This window comes from Phyllobates terribilis, unplaced genomic scaffold (genome assembly GCF_046119375.1).
Source record: "Phyllobates terribilis strain yellow unplaced genomic scaffold, ASM4611937v1 Scaffold_7__3_contigs__length_470593459, whole genome shotgun sequence".
Lineage (NCBI taxonomy): Eukaryota > Metazoa > Chordata > Amphibia > Anura > Dendrobatidae > Phyllobates > Phyllobates terribilis.
The window spans coordinates 424,827,723-424,841,167 of NW_027362767.1; the positions used below are offsets into that span (position 1 = coordinate 424,827,723).

At 44.2% G+C, this 13,445-nt stretch overlaps 1 protein-coding gene across 1 annotated transcript in view; it reads left to right on the forward strand.

The window, feature by feature from the left end:
• The first annotated feature begins 2,923 nt into the window (after positions 1-2,923).
• Positions 2,924-13,445, forward strand: part of LOC141155166 (gastrula zinc finger protein XlCGF66.1-like) — a 33,926-nt gene continuing 23,404 nt past the window's right edge. Inside the window, exons 1-4 of the mRNA XM_073641864.1 lie at positions 2,924-3,070; positions 3,752-3,855; positions 3,934-4,125; positions 4,197-4,368. Coding sequence (XP_073497965.1) covers positions 3,799-3,855; positions 3,934-4,125; positions 4,197-4,368 — 421 coding nt within the window. The 5' untranslated portion in view covers positions 2,924-3,070; positions 3,752-3,798. The remainder of the gene's footprint in view (positions 3,071-3,751; positions 3,856-3,933; positions 4,126-4,196; positions 4,369-13,445) is intronic.

Below are 13,445 nucleotides of genomic sequence, written 5' to 3' on the forward strand. Positions count from 1 at the left end.
TGTTACTAAAGTTCTTTTGTGTCGACTACGCCACCCGTTGTGATGCGGTCACTGTGGCCGCCGCTGCTGCAGGGTCCGCTGAGGCTGATGGTGGGTGCGCAGCTTGGTGAGATAACCCCCAACGGGAGGGGTATAGCCTCAGAGGGGACAGGCGCAGAGGATGGGGGTTGTGGTGGTGCGATGCAGCCGGCAATGAAGACAGACTCGGGTTGTGCAGTTAAGGGTGTTTACTTACTGCTGATGTTGTACTGGTCACTCCAGCTGCTAGTGACCACCCGAGCCGTGCTGCGTCCACCGGGTCCTGGATCCGGCCAACCCCCAAATAAGTCCAGAGCGTGGCCCTGAGCTCTCCCTCTGTCCTTTCTTCAGCCGTCCCCACCAGTGATTCACCTAGGTCCAGCTCCCTCGGGCCTTCTTTTGGGACACCCTTGGCCCTGGGTTCCCTGACCCTTCATGTGGTGTGCCTTCGGGGTGAATGTGGTGGGTGACCGTGACAGACACTGCCCACGGTCTCCGGTCTCTGGCTGGGGAATGTCTTTGCCCCCACCAGCTTGGGTTCCGGTACCCTCTTGCTGACTCCTCACCCGGTGCTCTAATTTGGGTTCTTGGGTCCCTTCAGTCTTCCCCCTCTGGGTCTTTCTCTGCTCCACTCTCTCTCTCTCCAGGGCTGCTGTTTCCTTCTCTCTCCTCTCCAACTGACTTGTTCTCAGCGTCTGACCCTGATCTAAGTTGGTGCCCTCCTTATATATCCCTCTATGTGTGAGCTCAGGTGACCAGCACCCAATGAGCTCCTAACACTACCCAGACTGCTCCCCCTATCTGCCCCTACACTACATGGGATGTACCACCCCCCTCCCACTCCAGCCAGGAACAGGCTCGATTGTACCTGCACATTTCTAAGTGGGAGTACCGTCGGCCTGCTCCTCTGGAATGGGATGTATGTAGTGCATGCAGTCTATCTGAGCTCAGTTCCACACTCCTTCCTTACCCGGGAGTGGAATATCACACCTCTGGGTTGAGGTGCAATACCCCTGTAGCAGCCGAATCCTCAGGGTGCTACATAAATATAATAAGTGTGTGATATATATGTGTGTGTGTATATATACAGTACAGACCAAAAGTTTGGACACACCTTCTCATTTAAAGATTTTTCTGAATTTTCATGACTATGAAAATTGTACATTCACACTGAAGGCATCAAAACTATGAATTAACACATGTGGATTTATATACTTAACAATAAAGTGTGAAACAACTGAAAATATGTCTTTTATTCTAGGTTCTTCTAAGTAGCCACATTTTGCTTTGATGACTGCTTTGCACACTCTTGCCATTCTCTTGATGAGCTTCAAGAGGTAGTCACCGGAAATGGTCCTCCAACAATCTTGAAGGAGTTCCCAGAGATGCTTAGCACTTGTTGACCCTTTTGCCTTCACTCTGCCGTCCAGCTCACCCCAAACCATCTCGATTGGGTTCAGGTCTGGTGACTGGTGGTCAGGTCATCTGGCGTAGAACCCCATCACTCTCCATCTTGGTCAAATAGCCCTTACACAGCCTGGAGGTGTGTTTGGGGTCATTGTCCTGTTGAAAAATAAATGATGGTCCAACTAAACGCAAACCGGATGGAATAGCATGCCACTGCAAGATGCTGTGGTAGCCATGCTGGTTCATTATGCCTTAAATTTTGAATAAATCCCCAATGGTGTCACCAGCAAAGCACCCCCACACCATCACACCTCCTCCTCCATGCTTCACGGTGGGAAAAATGCATGTAGAGTCCATCCGTTCACCTTTTCTACGTCGCACAAAGACACGGTGGTTGGAAACAAAGATCTCAAATTTGGACTCATCAGACCAAAGCACAGATTTCCACTGGTCTAATGTCTTTTCCTTGTGTTCTTTAGCCCAATCAAGTCTCTTCTGCTTGTTGCCTGTCCTTAGCAGTGGTTTCCTAGCAGCTATTTTACCATGAAGGCCTGCTGCACAAAGTCTCCTCTTAACAGTTGTTGTAGAGATGTGTCTGCTGCTAGAACTCTGTGTGGCATTGACCTGGTCTCTAATCTGAGCTGCTGTTAACCTGCGATTTCTGAGGCTGGTGGCTCTAATAAACTTATCCTCAGAAGCAGGGGTGATTCTCGGTCTTTCTTTCCTGGGGCGGTCCTCATGTGAGCCAGCTTCTTTGTAGCGCTTGATGGTTTTTGCAACTGCACTTGGGGACACTTTCAAAGTTTGCCCAATTTTTCGGACTGACTGACCTTCATTACTTAAAGTAATGATTGCCACTCGTTTTTCTTTACTTTGCTGCTTTTTTCTTGCCATAATACAAATTCTAACAGTCTATTCAGTAGGACTATCAGCTGTGTATCCACCAGAATTCTGCACAACACAACTGATGGTCCCAACCCCATTTATAAGGCAAGAAATCCCACTTATTAAACCTGACAGGGCACACCTGTGAAGTGAAAACCATTTCCGGTAACTACCTCTTGAAGCTCATCAAGAGAATGCCAAGAGTGTGCAAAGCAGTCATCAAAGCAAAAGGTGGCTACTTTGAAGAACCTAGAATATAAGACATATTTTCAGTTGTTTCACACTTTTTTGTTAAGTATATAATTCCACATGTGTTAATTCATAGTTTTGATGCCTTCAGTGTGAATGTACAATTTTCATAGTCATGAAAATACAGAAAAATCTTTAAATGAGAAGGTGTGTCTAAACTTTTGGTCTGTACTGTATATATATATATATATATATATATATAGACTTTAAATCGGTGTACCCGCAATATGAGAGGAGCGCACTGTGTATATATATATACATTCACGCAGCTGACTGTGGACGCAGGACCTTTGTGATGTCACGGTCATGTGATCGGGGCGGTCGCACGGCCCTTTTCTCACTTCCTGTGTCTATCAATGGGGCTCTAGGGTCCAGGCCCCGCCCTTCACATGATCACATGACCGTGATGTCACCACACTCCCCCCACCGCCCGTGCTGCGGAGTCCCTGCCATGTCCCCGCTCGGTCCGTGCGCTGACTGCATGTGATATCGCTTTTCCCCGGACGTCCAGGTAATGGCGCTCGTCCAGCACCTCCGCTTTCTTCTGATGTTTTAGGCCACGTTCACACGGTCAGCATTTTACATCAGTATTTATAAGCCAAAACCAGGAGTGGGTGATAAATGCAGAAGTGCTGACGTTTCTATTATACTTTTCCTCCGATTAATACAAAAAAACCTCCCCAAATACTGCGAGTTCTGATTGGTGGCGGTGCCTGCAAAAATCTAACAGGTTTCCGTCAGTGTCCGGTCCGTGTCTCGGTTTTTTCCATCAGAGTTTTTTTTTTTTTTGCATGTGAGAAGTTTTTTCCAACAATCAGATGGCATCTGAGTGACGTCCGATTATTTTTCCCGTAGACTTTCACTTGTGCACTCGAGTTGTGACTCGGACAAGTCTCCGTGTTTTGGTGCAGACCCAAAAAAACCCACAAAGGTGTGAACAGTCCCTGACGAGTGAGCCAAACACTGGTTCATGACCACTAGAGTCTTACCTGACGGCTCCTCGTTTGGTTAGCCGGGCTGGTGGCACACCATCATGGCGGTATGACGCACACACGACGTCGCACCAGCCCAGCTAATCAAAGAGGAGCTGCAGATGCCGCCAGGTAAGAGTCGGTCACGGTCACTGGAATGGGGTCTTGAGAACCGATTCACTCATCCCTAGTCGTGAGATTTTCTTCTTCTTCCTCTCTAGGGGTCTTCCGTTACCCAATAATTGCACCTTTGCTTACTGCCTACACAATGGCGGAGCAGATCTTAGACCTGACGCTGGAGATCATCTACCTGCTGACCGGAGAGGTGAGGACATCTGGGAATGACCTTTTCTGGTATGTAACAATGGTGGAGAGATACTTACCAGCGTCTCTCCGCACACAGGATTATGTGATGGTGAAGAGATCTGATAAGTCTGTGACACCCGGCTCCAAGCCCCAAGGATCAGGAAGACGGAGGAAGAAGAGCCAAAGGGCCATCATGGTGCCTCCACCTCCATCACTGATACATCCAGGACACAACGAGGTGCAGATCCTGGAGATCACCAATAAGATCCTGCAGGTGCTGACCGGAGAGGTGAGCGCTGCCGGGAACGCCGGGGCCTTATATGATGTGTCTGGGTGATGACGGGATCATTGTGTTGTCAGGTCCCTGTAAGATGTGAGGACGTCACCATCCATCTCTCCATGGAGGAGTGGGAGTACATGGAAGGACACAAGGACCAGTACAAAGACGTCCTGATGGAGGACCCCCGGCCCCTCACAAAACCGGAAAGAGAAGATTTTCAAGAAGAAAGAAGTCTTGTAGATCACAGAAAAAGTAAGTATTTATACGTTTATAGCTTTAAGGTTGAAGGAAAAGACAAGTCAACCTACAACCGAACATAATACTTCAGAGGAAAGCAAAAGCCCCATGAGGCCGAAGCTAATTGCTCCATATCCAGACTCCACATGCGGCAATCAGGCTGCTCCCAGGATTACTGACCCATCACACTATCCACTGCCCATTACCTGTAATATTTTATTTTTCAAGAAAGGCAGCCGGGCTCTCGTTGAATCTGTTCAGTGAATCAACCATTACAACATCATGTGGCAGAGAGTTACATAATCTTTCTGCTTGTACAGTAAACAATTCTTAGCCTCACTGCTCACATAGTAAAGAATCCATAGCCTCACTGCTTGTACAGTAAAGAATCCATAACCTCACTGCTCACATACTAAAGAATCCATAACCTCACTGCTCACATACTAAAGAATCCATAGCCTCACTGCTCACATAGTAAAGAATCCATAGCCTCACTGCTTGTACAGTAAAGAATCCATAACCTCACTGCTCACATACTAAAAAATCCATAGCTTCACTGCTCGCATAGTAAAGAATCCATAGCCTCACTGCTTGTACAGTAAAGAATCCATAACCTCACTGCTTGTACAGTAAAGAATCAATAGCCTCACTGCTCACATAGTAAAGAATCCATAGCCTCACTGCTCACATAGTAAAGAATCCTTAGCCTCACTGCTCACATAGTAAAGAATCCATAGCCTCACTGCTTGTACAGTAAAGAATCCATAGCCTCACTGCTTGTACAGTAAAGAATCCATAACCTCACTGCTTGTACAGTAAAGAATCAATAGCCTCACTGCTCACATAGTAAAGAATCCATAGCCTCACTGCTCACATAGTAAAGAATCCTTAGCCTCACTGCTCACATAGTAAAGAATCCATAGCCTCACTGCTTGTACAGTAAAGAATCAATAGCCTCACTGCTCACATAGTAAAGAATCCATAGCCTCACTGCTCACATACTAAAGAATTCATAGCTTCACTGCTCGCATAGTAAAGAATCCTTAGCCTCACTGCTCACATAGTAAAGAATCCATAGCCTCACTGCTTGTACAGTAAAGAATCCTTAGCCTCACTGCTGACATAGTAAACAATCCATAGCCTCACTGCTTATACAGTAAAGAATCCATAGCCTCACTGCTCACATAGTAAAGAATCCATAGCCTCACTGCTTGTACAGTAAAGAATCCTTAGCCTCACTGCTCACATAGTAAAGAATCCATAGCTTCACTGCTCGCATAGTAAAGAATACGTAGCCTCACTGCTCACATAGTAAAGAATCCATAGCCTCACTGCTTGTACAGTAAAGAATTCATAGCCTCACTGCTTGTACAGTAAATAATCCATAGCCTCACTGCTCATACAGTAAAGAATCCTTAGCCTGACTGCTCGTATAGTAAAGAATCCATAGTCTCACTGCTCGCACAGTAAAGAATCCATAGTCTCACTGCTTGTACAGTAAAGAATCCATAGCCTCACTGCTCGTATGGTAAAGAATCCATAGCCTCACTACTCGCACAGTAAAGAATCCATAGTGTCACTGCTCGCCAGTAAAGAATCCATAGTGACACTGCTTGTACAGTAAGGAATCCATAGTGACACTGCTTGTACAGTAAGGAATCCATAGCCTCACTGCTCGCAGAGTGAAGAATCCATAGTGTCACTGTTCGCACACTAAAGAATCCATAGCCTCACTGCTTGTACACTAAAGAATCCATAGCCTCACTGCTTGCACAGTAAAGAATCCATAGCCCCAATGCTCGTATACTAAAGAATCCATAGCCTCACTGCCCGCATAGTAAAGAATCCATAGCCTCACTGCTTGTACAATAAAGAATCCATAGCCTCAATGCTTGTACAGTAAAGAATCCATAGCCTCACTGCTCGTATAGTAAAGAATCCATAGCCTAACTGCTTTTACAGTAAGGAATCCATAGCCTCACTGCTTTTACAGTGAAAGAATCCATAGTGTCACTGCTTGTACAGTAAGGAATCCATAGCCTCACTACTTGCACAGTAAAGAATCCATAGCCTTTCTGCTTGTACAGTAAAGAATCCATACTGTCACTGCTCGCACTGTAAAGAATCTAGAGCCTCACTGCTTGTACAGTGAAGAATCCATAGCCTCACTGCTTATACAGTAAAGAATCCATAGCCTCACTGCTCGTATAGAAAAGAATCCATAGCCTCACTGCTTTTACAGTAAGGAATCCATAGCCTCACTGCTCGTATAGTAAAAGAATCCATAGTGTCACTGCTTGTACAGTAAAGAATCCATAGCTTCACTGCTTGTACAGTAAGGAATCCATAGCCTCACTGCTTGCACAGTAAATAATCCATAGCCTCACTGCTCGCACAGTAAAGAATCCATAGCCTCACTGCTTGTATAGTAAAGAATCCATAGCTTCACTGCTCACACAGTAAAGAATCCATAGCTTCACTGCTCGCACAGTAAAGAATACATAGCCTTACTGCTTGTACAGTAAAGAATCCATACTGTCACTGCTCGCACAGTACAGAATCTATAGCCTCACTGCTTGAAAAGCAAAGAATCCATAGTGTCACTGCTTTTACAGTAAGGAATCCATAGCCTCACTGCTTGTACAGTAAAGAATCCATAGCCTCACTGCTCATACAGTAAAGAATCCATAGCCTCACTGCTCGTACAGTAAAGAATCCATAGCCTCACTGCTCGTACAGTAAAGAATCCATAGCCTCACTGCTCGCACAGTAAAGAATCTATAAACTCACTGCTCGTATAGTAAAGAATCCATAGCCTCACTGCTTATACAGTAAAGAATCCATAGCCTCACTGCTTGTACAGTAAAGAATCCATAGCCTCACTGCTTGTACAGTAAAGAATCCATATCCTCAGTGCTCATACAGTAAAGAATCCATAGCCTCACTGCTTGTATAGTAAAGAATCCATAGCCTCACTACTCGCACAGTAAAGAATCCATAGTTTCACTGCTCGCCAATAAAGAATCCATAGTGACACTGCTTGTACAGTAAGGAATCCATAGCCTCACTGCTCGCAGAGTGAAGAATCCATAGTGTCACTGTTCGCACACTAAAGAATCCATAGCCTCACTGCTTTTACACTAAAGAATCCATAGCCTCACTGCTTGCACAGTAAATAATCCATAGTGTCACTGCTCGCACAGTAAAGAATCCATAGCCTCGCTGCTCGCATAGTAAAGAATCCATAGCCTCACTGCTTGTACAGTAAAGAATCCATAGCCTCACTGCTTGTACAGTAAAGGATCCATAGCCTAACTGCTTTTACAGTAAGGAATCCATAGCCTCACTGCTTGTATAGTAAAAGAATCCATAGTGTCACTGCTTGTACAGTAAAGAATCCATAGCTTCACTGCTTGTACAGTAAGGAATCCATAGCCTCACTGCTCGCAGAGTGAAGAATCCATAGTGTCACTGTTCGCACACTAAAGAATCCATAGCCTCACTACTTGTACACTAAAGAATCCATAGCCTCACTGCTTGCACAGTAAATAATCCATAGTGTCACTGCTCACACAGTAAAGAATCCATAGCCCCACTGCTCGTATAGTAAAGAATCCATAGCCTCACTGCTCGTATAGTAAAGAATCCATAGCCTAACTACTTTTACAGTAAGGAATCCATAGCCTCACTGCTTGTATAGTAAAAGAATCCATAGTGTCACTGCTTGTACAGTAAAGAATCCATAGCCTCACTGCTCGCACAGTAAAGAATCCATAGTGACACTGCTTGTACAGTAAGGAATCCATAGTGACACTGCTTGTACAGTAAGGAATCCATAGTGACACTGCTTGTACAGTAAGGAATCCATAGCCTCACTGCTCGCAGAGTGAAGAATCCATAGTGTCACTGTTCGCACACTAAAGAATCCATAGCCTCACTGCTTGCACAGTAAAGAATCCATAGCCCCAATGCTCGTATACTAAAGAATCCATAGCCTCACTGCTCGCATAGTAAAGAATCCATAGCCTCACTGCTTGTACAGTAAAGAATCCATAGCCTCAATGCTTGTACAGTAAAGAATCCATAGCCTCACTGCTCGTATAGTAAAGAATCCATAGCCTAACTGCTTTTACAGTAAGGAATCCATAGCCTCACTGCTTGTACAGTGAAAGAATCCATAGTGTCACTGCTTGTACAGTAAGGAATCCATAGCCTCACTACTTGCACAGTAAAGAATCCATAGCCTTTCTGCTTGTACAGTAAAGAATCCATACTGTCACTGCTCGCACTGTAAAGAATCTAGAGCCTCACTGCTTGTACAGTGAAGAATCCATAGCCTCACTGCTTATACAGTAAAGAATCCATAGCCTCACTGCTCGTATAGAAAAGAATCCATAGCCTCACTGCTTTTACAGTAAGGAATCCATAGCCTCACTGCTCGTATAGTAAAGAATCATAGCCTAACTGCTTTTACAGTAAGGAATCCATAGCCTCACTGCTTGTACAGTAAAAGAATCCATAGTGTCACTGCTTGTACAGTAAAGAATCCATAGCTTCACTGCTTGTACAGTAAGGAATCCATAGCCTCACTGCTTGCACAGTAAATAATCCATAGCCTCACTGCTCGCACAGTAAAGAATCCATAGCCTCACTGCTTGTATAGTAAAGAATCCATAGCTTCACTGCTCACACAGTAAAGAATCCATAGCTTCACTGCTCGCACAGTAAAGAATACATAGCCTTACTGCTTGTACAGTAAAGAATCCATACTGTCACTGCTCGCACAGTACAGAATCTATAGCCTCACTGCTTGAAAAGCAAAGAATCCATAGTGTCACTGCTTTTACAGTAAGGAATCCATAGCCTCACTGCTTGTACAGTAAAGAATCCATAGCCTCACTGCTCATACAGTAAAGAATCCATAGCCTCACTGCTCGTACAGTAAAGAATCCATAGCCTCACTGCTCGCACAGTAAAGAATCTATAAACTCACTGCTCGTATAGTAAAGAATTCATAGCCTCACTGCTTGTACAGTAAAGAATCCATAGCCTCACTGCTTGTACAGTAAAGAATCCATAGCCTCACTGCTTGTACAGTAAAGAATCCATATCCTCACTGCTCATACAGTAAAGAATCCATAGCCTCCCTGCTTGTATAGTAAAGAATCCATAGCCTCACTACTCGCACAGTAAAGAATCCATAGTTTCACTGCTCGCCAATAAAGAATCCATAGTGACACTGCTTGTACAGTAAGGAATCCATAGCCTCACTGCTCGCAGAGTGAAGAATCCATAGTGACACTGTTCGCACACTAAAGAATCCATAGCCTCACTGCTTGTACACTAAAGAATCCATAGCCTCACTGCTTGCACAGTAAATAATCCATAGCCTCACTGCTCGCACAGTAAAGAATCCATAGCCTCACTGCTTGTATAGTAAAGAATCCATAGCTTCACTGCTCACACAGTAAAGAATCCATAGCTTCACTGCTCGCACAGTAAAGAATACATAGCCTTACTGCTTGTACAGTAAAGAATCCATACTGTCACTGCTCGCACAGTACAGAATCTATAGCCTCACTGCTTGAAAAGCAAAGAATCCATAGTGTCACTGCTTTTACAGTAAGGAATCCATAGCCTCACTGCTTGTACAGTAAAGAATCCATAGCCTCACTGCTCATACAGTAAAGAATCCATAGCCTCACTGCTCGTACAGTAAAGAATCCATAGCCTCACTGCTCGCACAGTAAAGAATCTATAAACTCACTGCTCGTATAGTAAAGAATTCATAGCCTCACTGCTTGTACAGTAAAGAATCCATAGCCTCACTGCTTGTACAGTAAAGAATCCATAGCCTCACTGCTTGTACAGTAAAGAATCCATATCCTCACTGCTCATACAGTAAAGAATCCATAGCCTCCCTGCTTGTATAGTAAAGAATCCATAGCCTCACTACTCGCACAGTAAAGAATCCATAGTTTCACTGCTCGCCAATAAAGAATCCATAGTGACACTGCTTGTACAGTAAGGAATCCATAGCCTCACTGCTCGCAGAGTGAAGAATCCATAGTGACACTGTTCGCACACTAAAGAATCCATAGCCTCACTGCTTGTACACTAAAGAATCCATAGCCTCACTGCTTGCACAGTAAATAATCCATAGTGTCACTGCTCGCACAGTAAAGAATCCATAGCCTCGCTGCTCGCATAGTAAAGAATCCATAGCCTCACTGCTTGTACAGTAAAGAATCCATAGCCTCACTGCTTGTACAGTAAAGAATCCATAGCCTCACTGCTTGTACAGTAAAGGATCCATAGCCTCACTGCTCGTATAGTAAAGAATCCGTAGCCTAACTGCTTTTACAGTAAGGAATCCATAGCATCACTGCTCGTATAGTAAAGAATCCATAGCCTAACTGCTTTTACAGTAAGGAATCCATAGCCTCACTGCTTGTATAGTAAAAGAATCCATAGTGTCACTGCTTGTACAGTAAAGAATCCATAGCCTCACTGCTTGTACACTAAAGAATCCATAGCCTCACTGCTTGCACAGTAAATAATCCATAATGTCACTGCTCACACAGTAAAGAATCCATAGCCCCACTGCTCGTATAGTAAAGAATCCATAGCCTCACTGCTCGTATAGTAAAGAATCCATAGCCTAACTACTTTTACAGTAAGGAATCCATAGCCTCACTGCTTGTATAGTAAAAGAATCCATAGTGTCACTGCTTGTACAGTAAAGAATCCATAGCCTCACTGCTCGCACAGTAAAGAATCCATAGCCTCACTGCTCTTATAGTAAAGAATCCATAGCCTCACTGCTCTTATAGTAAATAATCCATAGCCTCACTGCTCTTATAGTAAAGAATCCATAGCTTCACTGCTTATACAGTAAAGAATCCATAGCCTCACTGCTTGTATACTAAAGAATCCATAGCCTCACTGCTTGTACAGTAAAGAATCCATAGTGTCACTGCGCGTATAGTAAAGAATCCATAGCCTCACTACTCGCACAGTAGAGAATCCATAGTGTCACGGCTCGCCAATAAAGAATCCATAGCCTCACTGCTTGTACACTAAAGAATCCATAGCCTCACTGCTCATACAGTAAAGAATCCTTAGCCTCACTGCTAGTATGGTAAAGATTCCATAGCCTCACTACTCGCACAGTAAAGAATCCATAGTGTCACTGCTCGCCAGTAAAGAATCCATAGTGACACTGCTTATACAGTAAGGAATCCATAGCCTCACTGCTCGCAGAGTGAAGAATCCATAGCCTCACTGCTTGTACAGTAAAGAATCCGTAGTGTCACTGCGCGTATAGTAAAGAATCCATAGCCTCACTGCTTGTACACTAAAGAATCCATAGCCTCACTACTCGCACAGTAAAGAATCCATAGCCTCACTGCTCGTATGGTAAAGAATCCAAAGCCTCACTACTTGCACAGTAAAGAATCCATAGTGTCACTGCTCGCCAGTAAAGAATCCATACTTTCACTGCTTGTACAGTAAGGAATCCATAGCCTCACTGCTCGTAGAGTGAAGAATCCATAGTGTCACTGTTCGCACACTAAAGAATCCATAGCCTCACTGCTTGCACAGTAAATAATCCATAGTGTCACTGCTCGCATGTAAAGAATCCATAGCCTCACTGCTTGTACAGTAAAGAATCCATAGCCTCACTGCTCGTATAGTAAGGAATCCATAGCCTCACTGCTTGTACAGTAAAAGAATCCATAGTGTCACTGCTTGTACAGTAAGGAATCCATAGCCTCACTGCTTGCACAGTAAAGAATCCATAGCCTCACTGCTCGCACAGTAAAGAATCCATAGCCTCACTGCTTTTACAGTAAGGAATCCATAGCCTCACTGCTAATATAGTAAAGAATCCATAGCCTAACTACTTTTACAATAAGTAATCCATAGCCTCACGGCTTGTACAGTAAAAGAATCCATAGTGTCACTGCTTGTACAGTAAAGAATCCATAGTTTCACTGCTTGTACAGTAAGGAATCCATAGCCTCACTGCTTGCACAGTAAAGAATCCATAGCCTCACTGCTCGCACAGTAAAGAATCCATAGCCTCACTGCTTGTATAGTAAAGAATCCATAGTGTCACTGCTTGTACAGTAAAGAATCCATAGCCTCACTGCTCGCACAGTAAAGAATCCATAGCCTCACTGCTCGTATACTAAAGAATCCATAGCCTCACTGCTCGCATAGTAAAGAATCCATAGCTTCACTGCTTGTACAGTAAAGAATCCATAGCTTCACTGCTTGAAAAGTAAAGAATCCATAGTGTCACTGCTTGTACAGTAAGGAATCCATAGCCTCACTGCTCTTACATTAAAGAATCCATAGCCTCACTGCTCACACAGTAAAGAATCCATAGCCTCACTGCTCGTACAGTAAAGAATCCATAGCCTCACTGCTCGCACAGTAAAGAATCTATAAACTCACTGCTCGTATAGTAAAGAATCCATAGCCTCACTGCTTATACAGTAAAGAATCCATAGCCTCACTGCTTGTACAGTAAAGAATCCATAGCCTCACTGCTTGTACAGTAAAGAATACATAGCCTCACTACTCGCACAGTAAAGAATCCATAGTTTCAGCTCGCCAGTAAAGAATCCATAGTGACACTGCTTGTACAGTAAGGAATCCATAGCCTCACTGCTCGCAGAGTGAAGAATCCATAGTGTCACAGTTCGCACCGTAAAGAATCCATAGCCTCACTGCTTGTACAGTAAAGAATCCATAGCCTCACTGCTCGTATGGTAAAGAATCCATAGCCCCACTACTCGCACAGTAAAGAATCCATAGTATCACTGCTCGCCAGTAAAGAATCCATAGTGACACTGCTTATACAGTAAGGAATCCATAGCCTCACTGCTCGCAGAGTGAAGAATCCATAGTGACACTGTTCGCACACTAAAGAATCCATAGCCTCACTGCTTGTACACTAAAGAATCCATAGCCTCACTGCTTGCACAGTAAATAATCCATAGCCTCACTGCTCGCACAGTAAAGAATCCATAGCCTCACTGCTTGTATAGTAAAGAATCCATAGCTTCACTGCTCACACAGTA